Genomic DNA, 22597 nt, shown 5'->3' with positions numbered 1-22597 from the left:
TTTCTATATCAAAATTATTCCTGACATTTCAGTTATTTCCATAGGACAGATTCCCAGAATTAAAATTATAGTAGCTGGCATATAATTGCCCAGTAAATGTTTCTGGGTAAAAATGAATAATGGATCAAAGGAAACATGAGTTGGTATTCCTAAAGCATTTTCCTGAAAATTTTATTCAAAATCATTCTAGGCAGCACTTCCACTGCCCTCCTGTGACTATGCAGGTGCCTCTTTTCACCAACTCTCTCCCTCTGTAGGGCAGCAGCCTCCTGCCTTCCCATGACCTGCACATGCCGGGGCTTCTCTTTACTGACCTCCTTCAGCGGAGGCAGCTTTCCTCAAGGCCACCCACCTGCGACCATTCAGGCCTCTCTTAGCAAACCTGTCTCTTTTGGGGCAGCTCTTCCTGCCCCCTTGTGTCTAAGCAACTTTTACTATCCTATCCCTTTTCTAATAAACCTGCTCTTTAAATACCAAAAAAAAAAAAAAAAAAACCCACAAAAAACAAAATCATTCTAGTGGTGTACACCAACTTGAAGTAGACTCAACTTGTAATATTTATATGACAGGCAAAGAAATGGTATTTTAGTAGTTTTGACATTTTATTACTACTATGCCTAATAGTATTTTTTGTTGTTGTTGTTTATTTATTTATATATATTTTACATCACTGTTCTCTTTTAAACAATATTTGCTTTCCCCAACCGCCTGCTCTCAGGTATAGTCTCCATAGAATTTCCTCTAACAATTCACCTGTGCACCATCACCTCACTCCCCTGTGTTGCCCCTCCTTCCCTCCCTCCAATCCCTCTCCCTCCCCCTCCCCTGCAGGATGTCTCTGATTTATATTCTGTTTGATTTTGTTTCATTGTGTTGTGTTTTATGTTGTTATTATTTTTTTTCCCCTGATGTCTTAATTGTTTCCCCTATATTCCTCCTACAAGTGAAACCTCCTACAAGTGATATTTTTCTTTTCCTTCAGACTTATTTCACTGGGCAAAATTCCTTCTAGCTCCATCTACGTTGCTGCAAATGGCATGAGTTTATCTTTTTTGATTGCTGAATAATATTCCATTGTGTATATATGCCATATATTCTTGATCCAGTCATCTATTTTTGGGCATTTGGGTTGTTTCCAGGTTTTATCTATTGTAAATAGTGCTGCAATAAACATAGGTGTACAGGTGTTCTTTTGAATCAATATTTTTGTGTCCTTTGGGTAGATCCCTAGTAGTGGAATTGCCGGGTCGTATGGGAGCTCCATTTTTAATAGACTGAGGAACCTCCAGACAGCTTTCCATAGTGGTTGGACCAGTTTGCACTCCCACCAGCAATGTAGGAGAATTATATCCAGCTCGTATCCATTTTGAGTTGATTTTTGTGCACTATGAGAGGTATTGGTCTAGTTTCATTTTTTTGCATATGGTGGTCCAGTTTTCCCAGCACCATTTATTGAACAAACTGCCCATGTTCCATTGCATATTCTTTGCTCCTTTGTCAAAATCAGTTGTTCATGTAAATGTGGTTTAATTTCTGGGCTTTCTATTGGTTCCATTGGTCTGTGTGTCTGTTTTTGTTCCAATACCAAACTTTTAATTATTATGGCTTTGTAGTATAGCTTGAAGTTTAGAAGTGTGATACATCCTTCTCCTTTGTTTTCAACAGTAGGGCTTTGACTATTCCTGGTTTTTTGTGGTTCCATATGAATTTTACCAGTATTTGTTCTATTTTTTGAAGAATGTCATTGAGATTTTTATTGGAATAGCACTGAATCTGTATATTGCTTTTGGTAGGATAGACATTTTAATAATGTTAATTCTTCCACTCCATGAGCAGGGGATGTCTTTCCATTTCTTTGTGTCTTCTTCTATTTCTTTTAACAGTGTTTTATAATTTTCTTTGTATAGGTCTTTCACCTCTTTTGTTAGGTTTATTCCCAAGTATTTGATTTTTTTTTGTTTCAATTATAAAAGGGATGGTTTTCCTGATTTCTTCTTCTTCAGATTGATTGTTTGTGTGTAGGAAGGCTACTGATTTTTGCATGTTGATTTTGTATCCTGCTACTTTACTGAACTGGTTGATTATTTTGAGTAGTTTTTTTTGTGGAGTTTTTATCATATTGTCTGCAAATAGTGATAGTTTTACTTCTACTTTCCCTATTTGGATTCCTTGTATGTCTTTCTCTTGTTTTATTGCCCTGGGTAGGACCTCCAGTATTATATTGAAAAGCAGTGGTGAGAGAGGACATCCTTGTCTCGTTCCTGATCTTAAAGGAAAGGCTTTCGGCTTTTTTCCATTGAAAATAATGTTGGCAGTGGGTTTGTCATATATGGCCTTTATGATGTTGAGGTATGTTCCTTCTATCCCAAGAATTTCAAGGGCCTTCATCATAAATGGATGTTGGACTTTGTTGAATGCTTTCTCAACATCTATTGATATGTTCCTATGGTTTTTATTTTAATGAATGATTATTGACAGTTAATTTTCTGCCTGCACCTAGATATTGGCTATATAATAACAAACAGAAGATACAGAAATCTTGCCCTTCAGAAATTTAAAGACTGGTCTTAAATAAATATTTTTTTTAGTCTTTTAGTGATATCTCCATTATTTTAAAGCTCAAAGAACCTTCTAAATATAGAATTTAGATATATTTATTTCTTTTCCTCTAGGTTGCTTTACTAGTTTGATTATTACATTTAATTCTTTAAATTTTTTGGAACTTATTTTTTTTTTAAGATTTTTTAATTAATTATTTATTTATATAAGAACCGGGTACAGGCCAGATACACAGGAGGGTGAGAGGATTCACCAGAGACAGAGCGGGGAACACAACAGGCAGACTGACGAAATACACTGCTAAGGAGAGCAGCGGGTGCGACGGGAGAGGTCTGCCACGCCATGTGGGACCCTTGCCGGCTGGGATAGAATCAGCGCTGCAGAAGCTGCAGACAGCTGCACAGCGTGGTGCTCAACTGCCTGCACCACCAGGGGAGACCCTTTGGAACTTAATTGAATGGTGTAAAGTGAACTCCAAATTGGTTATTTTGTTAGCAACTAATTTATTCAGTCCTCTTTCCCTTCTCTCTAGCCTTTGATCATCTGTTCCATTCTTCTGTCTAATTGGGTCTGGTTCTAGGCTTGAGTTCTGTTCAGCTGATCATCTAATTTTCTAATCTTTAAGTTCCTTTTCTCTTACTCTCTTGTTTGTAACTCATCTTAACTGTTATTGGAAAGGCAATCTACTTAATCCTCTCTGAATAACAGAACACAAAATAAATAATCTACACAATGTATGCTGTCTTTAGTTCAGGTAACACTCTAGGAATTTTTAATACCTCACTGCCACGATTTTGAATATCCCATTTTTATATATATCAGGAATAGAAAAATGCTCCATATTGATCCTAATATATAAAATGCAAACTTAAAAAAATATATCCTGGCTTTCTTCTGTTTGTGAAGTGAATAGATACAGAAATGTCAACTAAGACAAGTGAGGATGAAAGAACAATTAATATGTTTCTGCAGTTTCAGATAGTACTTCTGAGTTTTTGATGGCTGAAAACCTAGTAAAAGCTTCAGTGCCTGAAGATGAAATTCTGACTGTCATAAATAGCAAGCAGCTACAGAAACCAGATATGGCTTTGAATAAGACTCAGCAGTTCACCATCTGTGCACTATCAGATGAAGAACAAAAGATTCTACAGTCCCTTAATCGTCTCAATGAAAGTTTATACTGTAAGTATGGAAGAGCATCTTTTTGTGAAAAATGCCATATTTTGTATTTAGACCATTTTAATTTAAAATTTAAAAATAGAATACAAAATTTATCCAGAATATCACCTACCAAGGACAAAACCATTCAGAATATATTTGAATAGACCATACTATTTTATGTGTACTATATTTATATCATTTATGATGGTGCCAATTTCTGTGGCAGGCTAAACTGTCTTCTAGGAACTTATGAATCGACTTCCATTTTAGCATTGTGAGACAGGGTAGGTATCTTTTGTGACCACCCATCAAAAATAAATAAATTCTGGATTAAGTACTTTAAAAATATTAAATGTAGTAATGAGCTGGTAAGAATATAAGGAATTTTTTAAATGAAGTCACAACGCATCATAACATTATATAAGTTTTCAAGTGTTCATTGTTGAGAATCAACATGTGTTTGTGTTACATTAAGTTCACTGGTACAAGTGCAAATCTGTCCTTCACCATACCATTGGTCCCTTTCCCCAATTCTCTCATTCCCTTCCCTCCTGGTAATCAGTAATTGGTCTTACAGTCTAAAAGTTTATATGGTTTTATTTAAGTAACTGTAACTAATAGGGCAAAGGTTATAGTGAAAAAGGTAGGTAGAGAACATGGGACCGGTAGGCAACATCTACAAAGAACGGAGAATTTCAGTAAGATGGTAACTATAGAAAGGGCCGTTCAGAGATGTGAGACATCAGAACAAAATGAAAAATGTCTCCTATGGCTCACCAGTGGACTCAAGTGAATCAAGGAAACAATCAGTGAACTTTGAGAGTAGGATAATAAAAATGTTTTGAAATGAAACACAAAGATAGAAAACAAAAAATTAGGGGAGAGGGGCAGGGAGAAACATACAAGAGTTGTAGAAAAATGTGTGAGAAAGGGCAGGCCTTCTTGCGAGGAGAAGGAGCTACTGAGCTCACAGGAAGTTCGAGTTAGGTATAGCTTCTCTCACCTGGGCTGCAAAGCTGTTCCTGGATCCCAGCTAGCACATTGAAAGAAGAGCTGCAGAGAACTTCTGGAGTCATTTTCAGATGAGATTTTCATCACTCCATAATGGGTGCTACAAAATACCATTCTGAGAAATTGGTTCCAAAGTAATGAAAGATTTAATGTGAAAGAAAATATATAAAACTTTTTATGAGAAAATATAAGAAAATATTTTCTAACTTTTGGGTAAGGCAGGATTTCTTTTTTTATTATTATTTAAAGATTATTTACTTATTTATACAAGAACTGGGGTACAGGCCAGATGTGCGGGAGGGTGAGAGGATTCACCTGAGACAGAGACAGAATAGGCAGACTGACGAAATACACTACTGAGGGGAGCAGCGGACATGACAGCAGAGCCACAGGAGAGGTCTGCTGCACCGTGTGGGACCCTCACCTGACTAGGATTGAACCAGCGCTACAGAGGCTGAGGACAGCTTCACAGTGGGCGCTCAACTGCCTGCGCCACCAGGGGAGGCCCTAGGCAGGATTTCTTAAGTCAATCACAAGGAACATAATACAGGAGAACATTAATAAACTTGACTTTTTAAGCTTACAAACTTCTGCATAACCAAACTCATTGAAAGAATGAAAAGACAGGTCCAAAGTAGGGAAAAATAGTTATAGTACAAACTATTTTCAATAGAAGTACATACTATTTTTCCATAGTATGTACGTACTATTGTTCAAAATATAGAACAAACTATAAATCAAGAAGAAAAAAAGACAACTCGTAGAAAAATGGGAAGGGAGAGGACACTTGAATAGGAATACACAACAAAGGGAATGTAAATACTGATAAACAATGATATTCAACTTCGTTAGTATTGGAAAATGCAATGGGATGGAGTTACCTACTCACACAAAGGGGTGGAGTTACCTACTCATCAGAAGCTTGAATGTCTGGCAATGCTAAGTGTTGGTAAGAAGAGCAGCGGTAGGATTTCTCACATAATGTGGGTGGGAGTTGCCTCCTTAGGAAATAGCTAGCCGCCGCCCCCGTTAAACATGAAAATATCCTGCCACCCAGCAGACTCATACCCTGGAAGCATACTGTGGAGAAAACCCGGCATGTATATATCAGGAGACATGATTGTTTATAAAAGCCAGGAATTAAAATTTTACAGACACAGTTTATTCTGGTGGTGGAAGACACAGGAGAACAAACTGTAGCTTCATAAATCATCATGGATGAACTAAATTACATGTAATTTTGAACTGAATAAGACAAAGACAATCCAATTTCCTTTATGCAAAGTTCAGAAACAGGCTAACCTAGACAGTATTAAGTATTATTTGGGAGATGTATACATGTGTTCAGGTTACAAAGGAATAGCACAGTGAGTTACCTGGCAAGGAGGCATGCCTTCTGCAGGGCAGCGGGGAGCCTGGGGAGACTTTCAAAGGAGTAAAAATGTTCAAATATCTTACTGCTTGTTCTTATTAATTAAAATATACATATGTTTTATATACTCTATGTGTGTTACTTTCAAAATTAAAATTTAAAAGTAATAATACACAAACAAAAAATGAAATAAAAGTACTATACTATTAAGAGCAAGAGGCTGCAACCACAAAGCAACACAGAACCAAGGCTATAAATTTAGGATATAAAATTACACAGTTTATCTTTTTTCTGTTAGATATTGCCACGTGATCAGTTATTTCATATAAAAGATTCTGCCTGAATATTTTTCTTTTTCTCTGATGCTTGCTATTTTATAGACAAAAGCCAGAAAAATTAAAACGCAAGAATTGATCAAATCACTCAATTTTTTGTGCCTCAGCAGCTAAATAAACATGTCTTCTTTCCTGAGATGCTCCAAGAATGAAGTTCATTTTTTGGTTTAAAAAACAGAAGAAAAGGAAAAAACCTAACATTTGAATAAAGATTATTATATTATATAATTAAATACTGGGAATTCCTTTTTATCAAACTTAAGTTTTATGCAATTGTTTTTTAACGAAATAGCTTCCAGTTTTGGGGATTTTTTTTTAAAAAATTTAAAGATTTTATTTATTTTTATACAAGAGCTTGGGTATAGGCCAGAGGCTCAGGAGGGTGAGAGGATTCACCAGAGACAGAGGGGGGAGCAGAACAAGCACAAGGACCGAAGACAGTGCTGAGGGGAGCAGCAGGCGAGGCAGGAGAGGTCTGCTGCGACATGTGGGGTTCTCCCTGGCCTTCTGGGGAACGAACCTCATTGCAGAGACTGGACAGCTTCACAGCACTGCGCTCAACCCAGCGTGCCACCTGGGAGGCCCAGCTTCCAGTTTTTAACCTCCTATAAGTATAATGACTTTCTGGGGTCAATGAGAAAGTCTCTTACTCAATTTTGGATGTTTTGACACATCAGAATTTAATAATTGATTCTTTAGTCATTCCCTTTCAAAATATATAACTAAATTATTTTGTATCATTATATAATTATTTCAGATGTACAAGAAACCATTTGCAAAAATCCTTCCATCAAAAATGCCTTACAAATAATACCACTTCTGGTAAGTGTTTAAAGAAGATTTTTTTTCCTGATTTTAGGAAATTTTATTATGTATAAGAATCATGTATTGACATTAATTTTTTTTTAATCTTAAATTTTATTTTTATATTCCCCCATACAATTGCAAACGCCCCATTCTGACCCCAATCCTTCCCCTCCCGCCCCACACCCCCCCAAAAAGTGTCTCTGGTTCATAGTTTTTTGTTGATTTTGATTTTCACTTTCTTATATTCATTTTCCTGGTCCCTTATTTAAGTTTTCTAGATTCCTGCTATGAGTGAGACCATCCGGTATTTTTCTTTTTCTTTTTGGCTTATTTCGCTGAGCATGATCCCTTCCAGCGCCATCCATGTTGCTGCAAATTGCATGTGTTTATCTTTTTTGAATGCTGAGTAATATTCCATGGTATATATGTACCACATCTTCTTGATCCAGTCATCTACTTTTGGGCATTTGGGTTGTTTCCAAAGCTTAGCTATTGTAAACAGTGCTGCTATAAACATAGGGGTGCAGGTGCTCTTTGGAATTGATGTTTCTGTGTCCTTTGGGTAAATACCTAGGAGTGGAATTGCTGGATCATATGGAAGCTCTATGTTTAGTAGGTCCAGAAATCTCCACACAGCTCTCCATAGTGGTTGGACCAGTTTGCACTCCCACCAACAGTGCAGAAGAGTTCCTTTTTCTCCACAACGTCGCCAACATTTGTTGTTGCTAGTTTTTTTAATATGTGCCATTCTCACTGGTGTGAGATGGTATCTCATGGTAGTTTTGATTTGCATTTCCCTGATTGCAAGTGATGTTGAACATTTTTTCATATGTCTGTTGGCCATTTGCATTTCCTCTTCAGAGAAGTTTCTTTTTAGCTCTTCTGCCCATTTTTTGACTGGATTATTTTCTTTGTTGTTGCTGAGTCTCATCAGCTCTTTGCAGATTTTTGTGATCAGTCCTTTATCATTAGTGTTGGGTGCAAAAATGTTCTCCCAGTTGGTGGGGTTTCTCTTTGTTTTTGTTATTGTCTCTTTTGCTGTGCAGAAGCTCTTTAATTTGATGTAGTCCCAGCTGTTTATCTTTGTCTTCACTATCACTGCTTTGGGTGATGTGTCTGTAAAGATGTCTTTGATGTGCAAATCCCGTAGTGTTTCACCTATATTTCCTTCTATGTATTTTATGGTTTCAGGTCTTATGTCTAGTTCTTTAATCCATTTTGAGTTGATTTTTGTGTATGGTGTGAGGTAGTGGTCAAGCTTCATTCTTTTGCATGTAGCGACCCAGTTTTCCCAGCACCATTTATTGAACAAACTTTCTTTGCTCCAATGCATAGTCTTTGCTCCTTTGTCAAAGATTAGTTGACCATAAATCTGTGGGTTTATTTCTGGATTTTCTATTCGATTCCATTGGTCTGTATGTCTGTTCTTGTTCCAATACCATGCAGTTTTGATGATTATGGCTTTGTAGTATAGTTTGAAGTCTGGGAGTTTGATGCCTCCATTTCCTTCTTTTTTTTTCAGTAGAGCTTTGGCTATTTGGGGTTTTTGGTGATTCCATATGAATTTCATCAATAATTGTTCTATTTCTTTGAAGAATGCCATTGAGATTTTGATTGGAATAGCATTGAATCTGTATATTGCTTTTGGTAGGATGGCCATTTTAATAATGTTTATTCTTCCAATCCATGAGCAGGGGATGTCTTTCCATTTCTTTGTGTCTTCTTCTATTTCTTTTAACAGTGTTTTATAGTTTTCTTTGTATAGGTCCTTTACCTCTTTTGTTAGATTTATTCCCAAATATTTGATTTTTTTTGTTTCAATAATAAAAGGGGTGGTTTTTTTGATTTCTTCTTCTTCAGATTTATTGTTTGTGTATAGGAAGGCTACTGACTTTTGCGTGTTGATTTTGTATCCTGCCACTTTACTGAACTGACTGATGAGTTGAATTAGTTTTTCTGTGGAGATTTTGGGGTTCTCTATGTATATTATCATATCATCTGCAAATAGTGATAGTTTGACTTCTTCTTTTCCTATTTGGATTCCTTGGATGTCTTTCTCTTGTCTTATTGCTCTGGCTAGGACTTCCAGTATTATATTGAAAAGCAGTGGTGAGAGTGGACATCCTTGTCCTGTTCCAGATCTTAATGGAATTGCTTTCAGCTTTTCACCATTGAGAATGATACTGGCTGTTGGCTTGTCATAGATGGCCTTTATGATGTTGAGGTATGTTCCTTGTATCCCAAGAATTTCAAGGGCTTTGATCATGAATGGGTGTTGCACTTTGTCGAAAGCTTTCTCAGCATCTATTGATATTATCATATGGTTTTTATATTTCTTTTTGTTGATGTGTTGGATAACGTTGATTGATTTTCGGATGTTAAACCATCCTTGTGCCCCTGGAATGAATCCAACTTGGTCGTGGTGAATTATCTTATGGATACATTGTTGGATTCTGATAGCTAAAATTTTATTGAGGATTTTTGCATCAGTGTTCATTAGGGAGATTGGCCTATAGTTTTCCTTTTTTGTGTATTGACATTAATTTTTCTTCAAACTCATTTTTAGAGAGCTTTTCTCCCTAACCAACTTTCAAAAATAAGGTATTTTGTTAGAATCAAGCAAATATCCTATCATTAAAAAAACTCAACAATTTTTACATCCATAATATTTCAATCATAGAAGCAGAAGCAGGTGTCAGTGCCCCATTCTTCAAAGAGTCTTAGATATGTGCCTTAATTTGAAAATGGTAGGAAACTCACATGGGCAATGATTCCATCCTTGCTCATATCCCTCCCTGTCTTTAGAGTTCAAAACTAGACAGTACTACCTTGAATTTTTTTCTTTTTTTCTTTTATTTTATATATTTTTTACATCATTTTTCATTTTTGCACAATGTATGCATTTTCATCTTAGTTATAGTCCCCATACAATTCCCACCTCCCTTGTTTTGATCCTACTCCCTTCTCCCCCCACCCCACTACCACCCCACCGTAGTGTGTCTCTGGTTTATAGTTGCTTGTTGATTTTGATTTTTACTTTATATAATTATAATTAGCCTTTTTCCTGGTCCCTTACTTAGGTTTTCATTTGGGCACTGAATTCTAGGGGAGAGGAAGAGAGAGAAAGGGAGAGAGGAGGAAGTTAGCTAGGTAAGTAGACAGAGACAGACAGACAGACATATAGATATAAAGAAACAGTCATTATGTTCAGAAACCTTCAGCCTAAGTAACTAATCCAAGGTCAGATAAGGAAATCACAGAAATTAGGTCTATGAGATGGAAACTTCCTCAAACTAAGCTACTTCCCAGCCTCTCACAATCCTTAGCTGAGGTGTTCAACAAAGAAAATCCTATTAGAGAATTCACTAGGTGCTTGCTCGTGTGTTTTCATCACATGTCCTCAGTTCTGAAATCCTGACTAGAGAAAGGGAAGACCCTGCAAGTGTCTTAATTATGATTTACTTTTACGTAAATGATATAAAACATTTCTTACCCATGTTTCAGCTCTTTGCTACACTCTGTACAGTAGTGAATAATACTTAGAAAGCAGCTGTCCTTACCTCTCGAAGCTTATTATTTACCTCTGGGAACATGGTTCTTGAAGTCAGTGTTCTGATGTGGCATTGTTATACTGTGATTTTCAGATCCAGCTTTTTTGGCAACAGTGTGGCTCCTGCTGTTTTTTTTTTTTCATGGAAACTCTTTTTTACATGCTTGTTTGGTTTTATCCTTCAATTTTTCATGTCTGCCAGTTCAGCTATTTGAGTAATTTTTACGGTGGTAATTTCTCTATGTCTGAATTTTGAATATAATGATTTGTTGGTTACAGCAATTATGATTCTTATTTCACTTCAGTGAGATAATACCCAACTGAGATCCCTCTTGCATATATTTCAGCTCTACTTGAAAACAGTATGTAACCTCAGACAACTAACCGGGCATGAATAGTAAATACTACCCTGCAGGGGAAAAAAGTTATCTAATCAGCAAATTACTCTGTCTGGCATATTGGTATCCTCTGTCTTTATATTGCTAGAGTATCTGACTAATAGCTAAAAAGTTAATGATGTGGATTAGGGGTAGGTTTGAAATATTATCTTACATTATTTTTCATTCTTTGTGAGTGTTGGCAATCATTAATCTTTTCTGTCTCTTTACCTCCAAACATACTACTCCCCCCTATTTTAGCATCACTAATTTTGTCAGAAACCTTGCATTTATTTTCAGAGAAAATGGCATAAAATCACATGATTAATAAGTCCTGTTTAAACAATTGTCATCAGACTTACCCCAACAGAAGTGCCATATCTTGCATGGAGATTTGGGGATTTGTTTGCCATTTTGTGGGTTATTTTTATTCTGTGTTATTTTACTCTTCATTTGGATTTATCAATTGGTCACATGCTGCTTTATCAAATAGATGGATGGGTGAATAGGTGGGTGAGTGGATGAATGGATAGATGGGTGGACAGATGGAATGAAGGAATAGGAAGGAATGGATGGAAGGATGGAGGGAAGGAGGGATGGAAGGTTAAGTAAAGCGAAGGAATAAAGACACATGTGCACACACACACATTTTTGAATTGTTTGAAAGTTAACTACAGACATGATAATACTTCCCTCCTAAACACTTTAGCATACATACTCAGCTAAGAACAATCTCCTACTTAAGCACATACCATTGTTACACCCATGAAATTTAATATTTTTATTAATATATTTTATATAATTCTTACATCATTTTTCATTTTTGCACAATGTATGCATTTTCATTTTGGTTATATTCCCCATACCGTTCTGCCCCCCTTATTTTGACCATAATCATTCCTTTCCTCCCATTTCCAACGTAGTGTGTCTCTGGTTTATAGTTGCTTGTTGATTTTGATTTTTTCTTTATTATGATTAGTCTTTTTCCTGGTCCCTTATTTAGGTTTCTAAATTCCTGCTATGAGTTAGACCATCCAGTATTTTTCTTTCTCTTTCTGGCTTATTTCGCTGAGCATGATCCCTTTTAGCTCCATCCATGCTGCTGGATATTACATGAGTTTATCCTTTTTGATTGCTGAGTAATACTCCATTGTGTATATATACCACATCTTCTTGATCCAGTCATCTATTTTGGGGCATTTGAGTTGTTTCCATAGCTTAGCTATTGTAAATAGTGCTGCTATAAGCATAAGGGTGCAGATGCCCTTTTGAATTAATGTTTCTGTGTCCTTTGGGTAAATACCTAGGAGTGGAATTGCTGGATCACATGGAAGCTCTATCTTTAGTAGGTTGAGTATCTCCATACAGCTTTCCATAGTGGTTGCACCAGTTTGCACTCCCACCAGCAGTGCAGGAGAGTTCCTTTTTCTCCACAACCACCCCAACATTTGTTGTTGCTAGTTTTTTTTTTTTTTTTAATATGTGCCATTCTCACTGGTGTAAGATGGTATCTCATTGTGATTTTGATTTGCATTTCCCTGATTTGGTGATGTTGAACATTTTTTCATATGCCTGTTGGCCATTTGCATTTCCTCTTCGGAGAAGTTTCTTTTTAACTCTTCTGTCCATTTTTTGACTGGATTATTTTCTTTGTTTTTGTTGAGTCTCATCAGCTATTTGTAGATTTTTGCAATCAGTCCTTTATCAGTGTTGTATGCAAAAATTTTCTCCCAGTAGGTGGGATTTCTCTTTGTTTTGGTTATTGTTTTGCTGTGCAAATGCTCTTTAACTTGATGTAGTCCCAGCTACACTATCACTGCTTTGGGTGATGTATCTGTAAAGACATTTTTGAGGTGCATGTCATGTAGTGTTTCGCCTGTATTTCCTTCTATATATTTTATGGTTTCAGGTCTTATGTCTCTTTCTTTAATCCGTTTTGAGTTGGTTTTTGTGCATGGTGTGAGGTAGTAGTCAAGCTTCATTTTTTTTGCATGTGGCAACCCAGTTTCCCAGCACCATTTATTGAACAAACTTTCTTTGCTCCATTGCATATTCTTTGCTCCTTTGTCAAAGATTAGTTGACTATAAATCTATGGGTTTATTTCTGGATTTTGTATTCAGTTCCATTGGTCCATGTGTCTGTTCTTGTTCCAATACCATTCAGGTTTGATTATTATGGCTTGTAGTACAGTTTGAAATCTGGGAGTGTGATGCCTCCATTCCCTTCTTTTCTTTCAGGAGAGTTTTGGCTATTTGGGGTTTTTTGGTGGCTCCAAATGAATTTCATCAATATTTATTGAATTTCTTTGAAGAATGTCATTGAAATTTTTATTGGAATAGCATTGAATCTGTAAATTGCTTTTGGTAGGATGGCCATTTTGATCATGTTAATTCTTCCAATCCATGAGCAGGGGATGTCTTTCCATTTCTTTGTGTCTTGTGTCTTCTATTTCTTTTAACAGAGTTTTATAGTTTTCTTTGTATAGGTCCTTTACCTCTCTTGTTAGGTTTATTCCCAAGTATTTGATTCTTTTTGTTTCAATAATAAAAGGGATGGTTTTCTTGATTTTGTCTTCAGATTTATTGTTTGTGTATAGAAGGCTACTGATTTTTGTGTGTTGATTTTGTATCCTGCCACTTTACTAAACTGATTGATTAGGTTAGTTTTTCTGCAGAGTTTTTGGGGTTCCCTATGTATATTATCATATCATCTGCAAATAGTGATAGTTTGATTTCTTCCTTGCCTATTTGGACTTCTTGTATGTCTTTCTCTTGTGTTATTGCTCTGGCTAGGACTTCCAGTATTATATTGAAAAGAAGTGGTGAGAGTGGACATCCTTGTCTTGTTCCAGGTCTTAATGGAAATGCTTTCAGCTTTTCACCATTGAGAATGATACTGGCTATGGGCTTGTCATATGTGGCCTTTATGATGTTGAGGTATGTTCCTTGTATCCCGAGAATTTCAAAGGGCTTTATCATAAATGGGTGTTGTACTTTGTCAAAGGCTTTCTCAGCATCTATTGATATTATATGGTTTTTATATTTCTTTTTGTTGGTGTGTCGGATCACATTGATTGATTTTCGGATGTTGAACCATCCTTGTGTTCCTGGAATAAATCCTACTTGGTCGTGGTGAATTATCTTATGGATACATTGTTGGATTCTGATAGCTAAAATTTTATTGAGGATTTTTGCATCTGTGTTCATTAGAGAGATTGGCCTGTCGTTTTCCTTTTTTGTGTTGTCCTTGTTCGGTTTTGGTATTGGTGTAATGTTGGCTTCATAGAACGTGTTTGGTATTATCCCTTCCTTCACAATTTTTGAAAGAGTTTGTGAAGGATAGGCACTAATTTGTTTCTGAATGCTTGGTAGAATTCATTTATAAATCCATCAGGTCCTGGGATTTTGTTTATGGGGAGGTTTTTGATTACCATTTCATTTTCGCTGCTTGTAACTGGTCTGTTTAGGTGTTCTATTTCTTCTTTATCTAGCTTTGGGTGATTGTAGAGTTGTAGGAATTTGTCCATCTCTTCTAGATTGTTGTACTTGTTTGCATATAATTGTTCATAGTAGTTTCTGATTATTCTTTTTATTTCTGCTGTGTCTGTTGTGATTTCTCCTCTTTCATTTGTGATCCTATTTATTTGTGCTTTCTCCTATTTTTCCTTTGTGAGCCTGGCTAGAGGTTTGTCTATTTATTTTTTCGAAGAACCAACTTTTGGTTTCATTGATCTTTTGGATTTTTTTTTTTTATTTTCGATTTCATTTATTTCTGCTTGGATTTTTACTCTTTCTTTTCTTCTACTGGATTTAGAGTTTTGTTGTTCTTTTTCTAGTACTTTGAGCTGTGAGATTAGGTTGTTTCTTTAAGTTCTTTCTTGTTAGTTGCTGTGAACCTGTATTGCTATATACTGCTTTTGCTGCATCCCATACATTTAGGAAATTGGTGTCCTCCTTGTCATTCAACTCAAAGTATTTTTTTAATTTCTTCTTTGATCTCCTCATTAGTCCAGTGGTCTGCCAGTAGTGTGGGTTTCAATCTCCATGAGGTAGGAGCGTTCCTTGCCTTCTTTTTATGGTTTATTTCTAGTTTGATGCCTTCATGGTCAGCGAAGATAGTTGGTATGATTTCAATCTTGGTGTATCTGTTGTTGTTTGTCTTCTGTCCCAGTATGTGATCGATACTGGAGAATGATCCATGTGCGCTTGAGAAAAATGTCTACTCAGATTTTTTGGCTTTAGTGTTCTATAGATGTCTGTTAAGCCCATGAGGTCTAGATCCTTATTTAGAGCTTTAATGTCCTTACTTATTTTTTGTCTTGTTGATCTATCCATTGTTGATAGTGGTGTGTTGAAGTCTCCTACTACATATGTGTTTTCTCTGATGTTTGTTTTCAGAGATGATAATAGCTGTCTGATATATTTTGGTGCTCCTTCATTTGGTGAGTATATGTTAATGAGTGTTATTTATTCTTGAAGTATTGTCCCCTTGATTATAATGTATTGACTGTCTGGGTCTCTTTTTACCTTTTTGAGTTTGAAATCTTTTTTATCTGATATAAATATAGCTGTTCCTGCCTTCTTTTTTGGTCCATTTGCTTGTAAGATTGTTTTCCATCCTTTTACTTTCAGTCTATTTTTATCTTTTGTAGTTAAGTGAGTCTCCTGGAGAGAGCAAAAGGTTGGGTTTTGTTTCTTAATCCAGCCTGCGACTCTGTGTCTTTTTATTGAAGAGTTTAGTCCATTTACACTGAGTTAATATTGATATGTTAGTGTCTGTATATGCCATTTTGTTTGTCTTTTCTCTGGTTTTATTTATTTTTTTAATAATTTTTTTGTGGTCTTGTTTCACTCTTATTCATCCCTCTGTTGGTTCTGGCTTTAGGATTCCATATAGTATTTTTTGGAGTAGGGGTTTAATCTTGATGAAATTTCGGAGTTTCTGTTTGTCTGGGAAGGTCCTTATTCTTTCTTCATAGAGGAAGGACAGCTTTGCAGGATAGAGTATTCTTGGTTGGTATTTGTTGTCATGGAGTCTGTTTGTTATAGGGCAGCCCCAATACAAAACGGGTTGCCTGACTGTGGTCCTCACCCGTGTGCTTAAAAGGACTTATCAATACTCTACCTCAGGCACACACGAAAGGTTAATAAAAGGTTTATTTACAAGGGAAGGGCAAATGAGGAAATGTACAACTCAGGGAGAAAAGTGGGAGACAAAGTTTTAAATGCATCCTACCCTATCCACTGATTTGGAATCCCAAATGGCACTCTGAGAGCTGGCCGCAAGCCGGGAGCCATGAAGCTAGGAGGCGAGCGGGAGAGCGAGCCCCCCAAGGCCCACGTGTTTGGTTTTTATACCAAACCTGGCTGCTTAACTCCACCCTCAGGTCCCAGCCACCTTCCCTTTGGTGGTGACGGGATTTGTCTTTCCCAATGTCTTGATGGCTTTGGTCTGGAGACGGGGTGGAGTCCAAAAAGCCTGCATGGAATTAGCTCAGGACATCCTCTCCCCCTTACATGTTGACTGTGTCCCTCCACTCTCTCCTTGCCCGTAGTGTTTCTTCAGAGAAGTCTGATGTCAGTCTGATTGGTTTTCCTTTGTATGTTATCTCTTTCTTCCCTCTTGTCAGCTTCATTATTTTTTCCTTGTCTTGGATTCTTGCTAGCTTTACTATTATGTGTCTTGCTGTATTTTTCCTTTCATCATGGAAGTTTGGTGTTCTTTTTGCTTCTTGTATGTCTATTTTCAGCTCCTTCTTCATGTTTGGGAAGTTCTCTTCAATTATTTCCTTGAATATTTTCTCTGTTCCTGTCTCTCTCCTCTCCTTCTGGGATTCCTATAACTCTTATATTTCCTTTCCTATGGAGTCAGATAGTTCCCGAAGTCTTTCTTCAGTCTTTTTCCTTCGTACTTCTCTTTCCTTTTCTGTTTTGGTTCTTTTTATTTCTGTGTCTTTGAGAGTACTTATTCATTCTTCCATTTCATCTATTCTGCTATCACTGCTTTTCCCAGAGTCCTTTAGCTCCTCCATTAATCCTTTGATCTCCTGCATTTCTTTCACTTCCCTCTTTAGGGACTCAATTTCATCTTCTGATTGTTGATTATTTTTCCCTTATCGTTGTTTTCCTTTATGACTTCTGTCAGTTTTTTAATCATGGCAATTTTAAACTCTCTTTCTGGAAGGTTCAGGAGTTCTTCCAAGTCACTGATGTTGCAATCTGATGGGTGATTTTCTTTTTGTGGTATGTCTTTTCCCTGAGGACTTGCTTGGTTGCTTGTAGTTTTTCTTCTCCCTGCTGCTTGTTTTCTAATTTGTCCTATGCATTGGGACACTGTGTCGCTGGTACTGGCTAGCATCTCTTTGGTGTACTCTTTCTGGGATGTTGGAAACTGGTGGTCCAATCGAGTCAAATACTGTTATGCCAGAAGTCCAGTAGGGCAGTGATACTATGAATATGTTAATGGTCGCTGTCACAGAATATCTCCTCCTGCTGTGTTTGTTTGATTCCCAAGGTGTGTCTTGAGGTCCCACAGACTGCCCTGGAGGTGGAGTGAATGGATTGCTCTCTGGGCTTCAAATTGCTGGATCCCCCTCTGGGCTCCAACTCCCTGTCAGGTGGGGCCTGGCTTGTGGGGGCCTTCAGCTTACCTCTGGCTGTGGGGTTAGTTCCAAGCAGTCTCATATTAATAGAACATCTGTTATAGACTCTCCCAGTTGTCTGGGAGAAAAATATCCTCTGTGTCTATTTTATTTCCTTGATACAGGATCGAACTCAGGAATTTACATTGCATTTGGTTGCTGTGTAAATCTGGAAAAACTTTTTTTTTAAATATCTGTCTATACATGCATACAAGAGCTGGGGCACAGGCCAGAGATGTGGGGGCGGGGGGTGGGGTGAGAGGATCCACCAGAGACAGAGCAGGGAACAGAACAGGCAGACTGACCAAAATACACTGCTGAGGGGAGCAGCGAGCCACACAGGAGAGGTCTGCCTCGCCATGTGGATTTCCCCCTGGCTGCCCAGGGTTCAAACGTGTGCTGCGGAGGCTGCAGACTGCCCCATACTGTGGTGCTTAACCCCTTGCACCACCAGGGAGGCCCTGGTAAAAGTCTTTTTGTTCTTTTTCCGTCTTTTGTACACATTGACACTCTTGAAGAGTCCAGGCCAGTTGTCTTGTTGTTTTGATAAATGTCCTGTGATCTGGATTTTCCTATTGTTTTTTCATTATTACATTCAGGTTAGCATTTATGATAGATGCAAAGTTTCAGATTATGTCTTTATCCCCTGTTCTCTTTTTATCACTTGGGCTTACTTCAAACTATATCTTGCCTTCCAGTCTGTTTAGCTGCTTATAATCTATTTTGAGTCCAGAAAATAGAAGTCCAAACTTCTGGAGTTCTTTCAAAACAAGAATAAATAGCAGCTTAGTGCTCTGCTGGGAATAAAATAGTTGGGCTTTAGATATATTTTTGTCTTTTAAAAGCTTTCATAATATGTTCTTGCATCTCCTGCATTTCAAATAAATAAAATGATTTGGTATGTAAATTTTAGAAAGACAATATATAATCATATGCCTATACATTATATATATGACACAAGTAACCTCCAAAACTGTATTGTATATGCACTAGGACAATTGCTAGCCTCATTCAAATTAGTAGGGAGTTTTCTTAAAGGTTTCCATCACTCCACATATGGGCACATATGGGAGTATTTGTTGTTTCATAGATGTTGCACCTAAGTTTCTATTATTGTTTTATTTTGTTTACTATTTGAGTGCCACTGTTTTCATACTCACATGAACTTAAAAGAATCTTGTTTTGAATGTATAAAGTCATATGTCTAACTTTATAATTTATATGTATTATATAGCTGATTCAAGAAGTAGGTTTTTTCAGCCTTACACCATTAATTACATAATAAATCCATTTTACTTCAAAACCAAAAAGTGAAAGGACATTCATTTAAGATTTGAAAATTGAGTCTTAATTTCCAGAAGTTATCTCTCTCCCTAGAAAACTTATGACCTATGTGAACTTTATACATTCATCTACCTCCCACCTCACGCATGAATTTTGTTGCTGTTTTTTGTAGAAGTTATCCTTTTGGTCTTTTTTTGTTCATTGAACAGACCTTGCCTTAGTACTTACCAGGTAGAAGGCATTCTGCTAGGGCTGGGAGTAGAAGAAGGAAAATGCTTTCCTGTCTTCAAGTAGCTTTCATGTGACAGGAGACAAAAGCACACAAGAGTGTGGCAGGGTTACTATAGGACACCCTCCAGATACCTGCCATTGCTTAGTTACAATTTTTTTTAAGATTTATTTTATTTATTTATGCATACAAGAACTGGGGTGTAGGCCAGAGGTGCAGGGAGCAGGGAGGTTTGAGAAGATTCACCAGAGACAGAGTGGGGAGCAGATCCACTGAAATACACTGCTGAGGGGAGCAGCAGGTGAGACAGGAGAGGTCTGCTGCGCCATGTGGGTAGCTCCCTGGCCAGGGATGGAACTCATGCTGCAGTAACTGGCGATAGCTTGATCGTGCTGAAACTTAACCCCTTGAACCACCAGGGAGGCCCTGCTTAGTTACAATTTTTCAATGTAAAAACTATGTCTTAGAGCAGAATTTTTGTTTTATGGCATGTTATTTGCTTTCTAAAATAAAAGTAATGAATTTTTAACAATAATCTTCCCAAACAACTGAGGTTTTTTGCCCAATATATATGGTTAAACTACCTATTCGATATTTGAGTTCCATGTGCTTCCTGTAGGAAATAAAATTATTAAGTTTTGATTATTTACATAGCAGGTTCTGATAAAACGCACTTCTTAAGCACATTTACCAATAGCAAAGAGTAAGGGCTGTGAATTATAATTAGCATGATGCCCTTACATAAACTAATTCTTGGTTATGTTGAAATTGATGTATCTGTTGCATTTGAGAACTGGAATTTTGAGTTTAGTCTTAGTAAAATATCTAATATTTTATAGTAAAAATCTAACATTTTATAGTAAAATATCTAATATTTAATTTATATCTAAATTAAAATCTATAAGATTAAAGTCTATGAGTATACTATAAAAGAATATCCTGAAATTATGTTCCAGAGCAGCCAACAAAGGACCAGTCTATCTCCTGATGTTGGATACAGACTGCAGAGAAAATACTGATGAAGTATAACAGTAACTATTGAATCATTATTTTTAAGAATTATCTGTAAATATATTATATAATTCCGCATTTTGTTAATGATTTAAAACACTATAACCATACAAGAAAGTTAATCATAATATGGATAACATATAAATTGACTGGTTTACATTTATGCTACAAATTATACTTTATTATGTATTTTTATTGATAAATGCATTTTTAATGAATGGAATTATTTCATTGTTTTTAATGAGCATGTTATTGGAAATAAATCATTATATTTAAACAAAAAAAAGGATTTTTTATTCAAATTATGTATTAGCTATAGTTGTGAAGTTTCGTTTTGCTGAAATTCCTAATAAATTCTTCTAAATTTTTTCACAGTGGTGTAAACAGTTTATAGTTAATAATATCTCATGTAAGTGGTCTACATGTAGTTTTGCTTGATCACTTTATCCAGGTGCAAGTGGTCTCTAAAGAACTAACCACACTAGCAAAGTTCACAAGGAACTGAATGGTAAGTAGGAAAAATAAACTGCAACCCTTATTGGGTTACTTGAATTGCCTGATCAGTGTAACCTTTTCTCAATAAAAATTCTACTGGGAAAACCACATTTATATATTAGAAGTTACTTTTTAAAGTACAGAAGCCAAACCAAAAGATGTATTATGTTAAATTTTTCATAGGATTATGATAGTCACAGCCATTCATTCATTCTCCCTCAACTATTTCTAAGTCACCCTCATCGCCTCTCATCTAACCTATTTCAAGCTGAATTTTTCACTTCTGGTACCAATAGGATTGCTAGAATGCCCCTTCTAAAGTGTGAGTGAAAAGGCCAGAATGAAAATCTTTTATATCTATACCATTTTAAAAGCTTTCACAGCTTCTGCTTCAGCTACTAGAGAAAATTTGCACCCTACACATGGTATATGGTATGTAAATGTTTCGTTTTCTGAGGTCCCCTGCTTACCTTGCATCATATTCACTACTACCTTTCCTACCACCATTTACTCCATAGTTCTCCCAAATACAACCTGCTAGTTCATGGCCTCTCTGCCAGGACACACACTATCACTTGAGGCCCTTCCTTCTCACTCTGCTTACACCTACCTGATAAACTTTTAAAACTGCTTCTAAATTCTGCTTAGGATGAACTGTCTCCAATTCTTCCTTGTAGTCCACTCTCCTACCTCCTCTGTACAAATAATAACCCTCGTATTTTCTGTATGGCAGAGATTGTCATTCATTTCTGTGCCCCCAAGAGTTAAAATCTGGCAAATAGTGTCAAATCAAAATAATGGATCAAGGCAAAAATATTCATTTATTCAATATATCAAGCCATTTCTATATTTTAGGTACTGCTCTATGAGTTAGGGATACCAACAAAAGAAAAACTAATTACCACAAAGTTAATGGTTTAACACAATTTTCTTTATCTTATAATTCTGGAGCTGAGAAGTCTGACACTGATGTCACTCAACTAAAATCTAGGTATCAGAAGAGCTGTTTCCTTCTCAAAGCTCCAGGAGAGCATCCATTTCCTTGTCTTTTGGGCTTCTATAGACCACCTGCATTCCTTGGCTCATGGCCTCCTTCTGTTATAGGACAGGAAGAGGGGGTCAGCCCAAACCCCGCAAACCTGCCTATTCTAAATGGGTTCTGCCATCCGCCGCATCAACACAAAACATATAAGACTTTAATGGGAAGGAACTTTAATAAAACTAGGAAACAATACAGGTAAGGCAAAGAGTCTAGTTTCTAAATGAAGCATCCAGAGTTACCCATCCCCTCATGGGTAAAAGTCCATCCAAATGGGATTGGCCCAGAACAAGGCCCCAAAGCCTGCTACAAGTCTAAAGCATCTTCCAGTGGGGACCCACAGAAAAGGGTCACAAACAACCGGACAAGCCCGGAAGGAAAAGAGCAAAATCAACATCAAGATAAAAGCTGCCATTGTCACCTCCCCACAGGTCTCACCCACATCTGTGTCACCCATGACCAAAAGACAAGCGCAGTTTCTTTACATGTCTCTAGGCTCCATGCGCCTCCTCCAGGTCTCCTGGCTCCATCCTGCTTCCTTCCTCAGTCTCTTCTCCAGCTTCTCCTCTTCCTGCTCAGCTCCACCCTCCCTTGGGTGGGGCAGGGAACCTCCCCCTTTCCTGGGACCACCCTGTTACACTTCCTCCATCTTCAAACCAGCAAGGGTGGGTCAAGTCTTAATGTTGCATCCCCTTGACCTCCTCTTCTGCCCCCATCTGCCACTTT

The 22597-nt window shown here is 37.0% G+C and overlaps 1 protein-coding gene across 8 annotated transcripts in view; it reads left to right on the top strand.

The window, feature by feature from the left end:
- CEP126 (centrosomal protein 126) overlaps positions 1 to 20860 on the top strand; it is a 92778-nt gene extending 71918 nt beyond the window's left edge. For 5 of the 8 annotated variants that reach the window (XM_054693255.1, XM_054693254.1, XM_054693257.1 and 2 more), the window contains 4 exons: positions 3532 to 3741; positions 7196 to 7260; positions 10326 to 10395; positions 20283 to 20315. In XM_054693255.1, the coding sequence (XP_054549230.1) occupies positions 3532 to 3741; positions 7196 to 7260; positions 10326 to 10391 (341 nt within the window). In that variant the 3' untranslated portion in view covers positions 10392 to 10395; positions 20283 to 20315. Of the gene's footprint in view, positions 1 to 3531; positions 3742 to 7195; positions 7261 to 10325; positions 10396 to 15570; positions 15615 to 20282; positions 20575 to 20788 lie in introns of those variants that run through there. The other 3 variants (XM_037505727.2, XM_037505726.2, XM_054693253.1) reach the window with 3 other exon arrangements.
- Positions 20861 to 22597: the final 1737 nt, after the last annotated feature.

Source organism: Talpa occidentalis, unplaced genomic scaffold, assembly GCF_014898055.3.
Source record: "Talpa occidentalis isolate TD23 unplaced genomic scaffold, MPIMG_talOcc4v2.1 talOcc4.12, whole genome shotgun sequence".
NCBI classification, from domain to species: Eukaryota; Metazoa; Chordata; class Mammalia; order Eulipotyphla; family Talpidae; genus Talpa; species Talpa occidentalis.
This window is presented reverse-complemented; position numbering and strand designations above follow the sequence as displayed.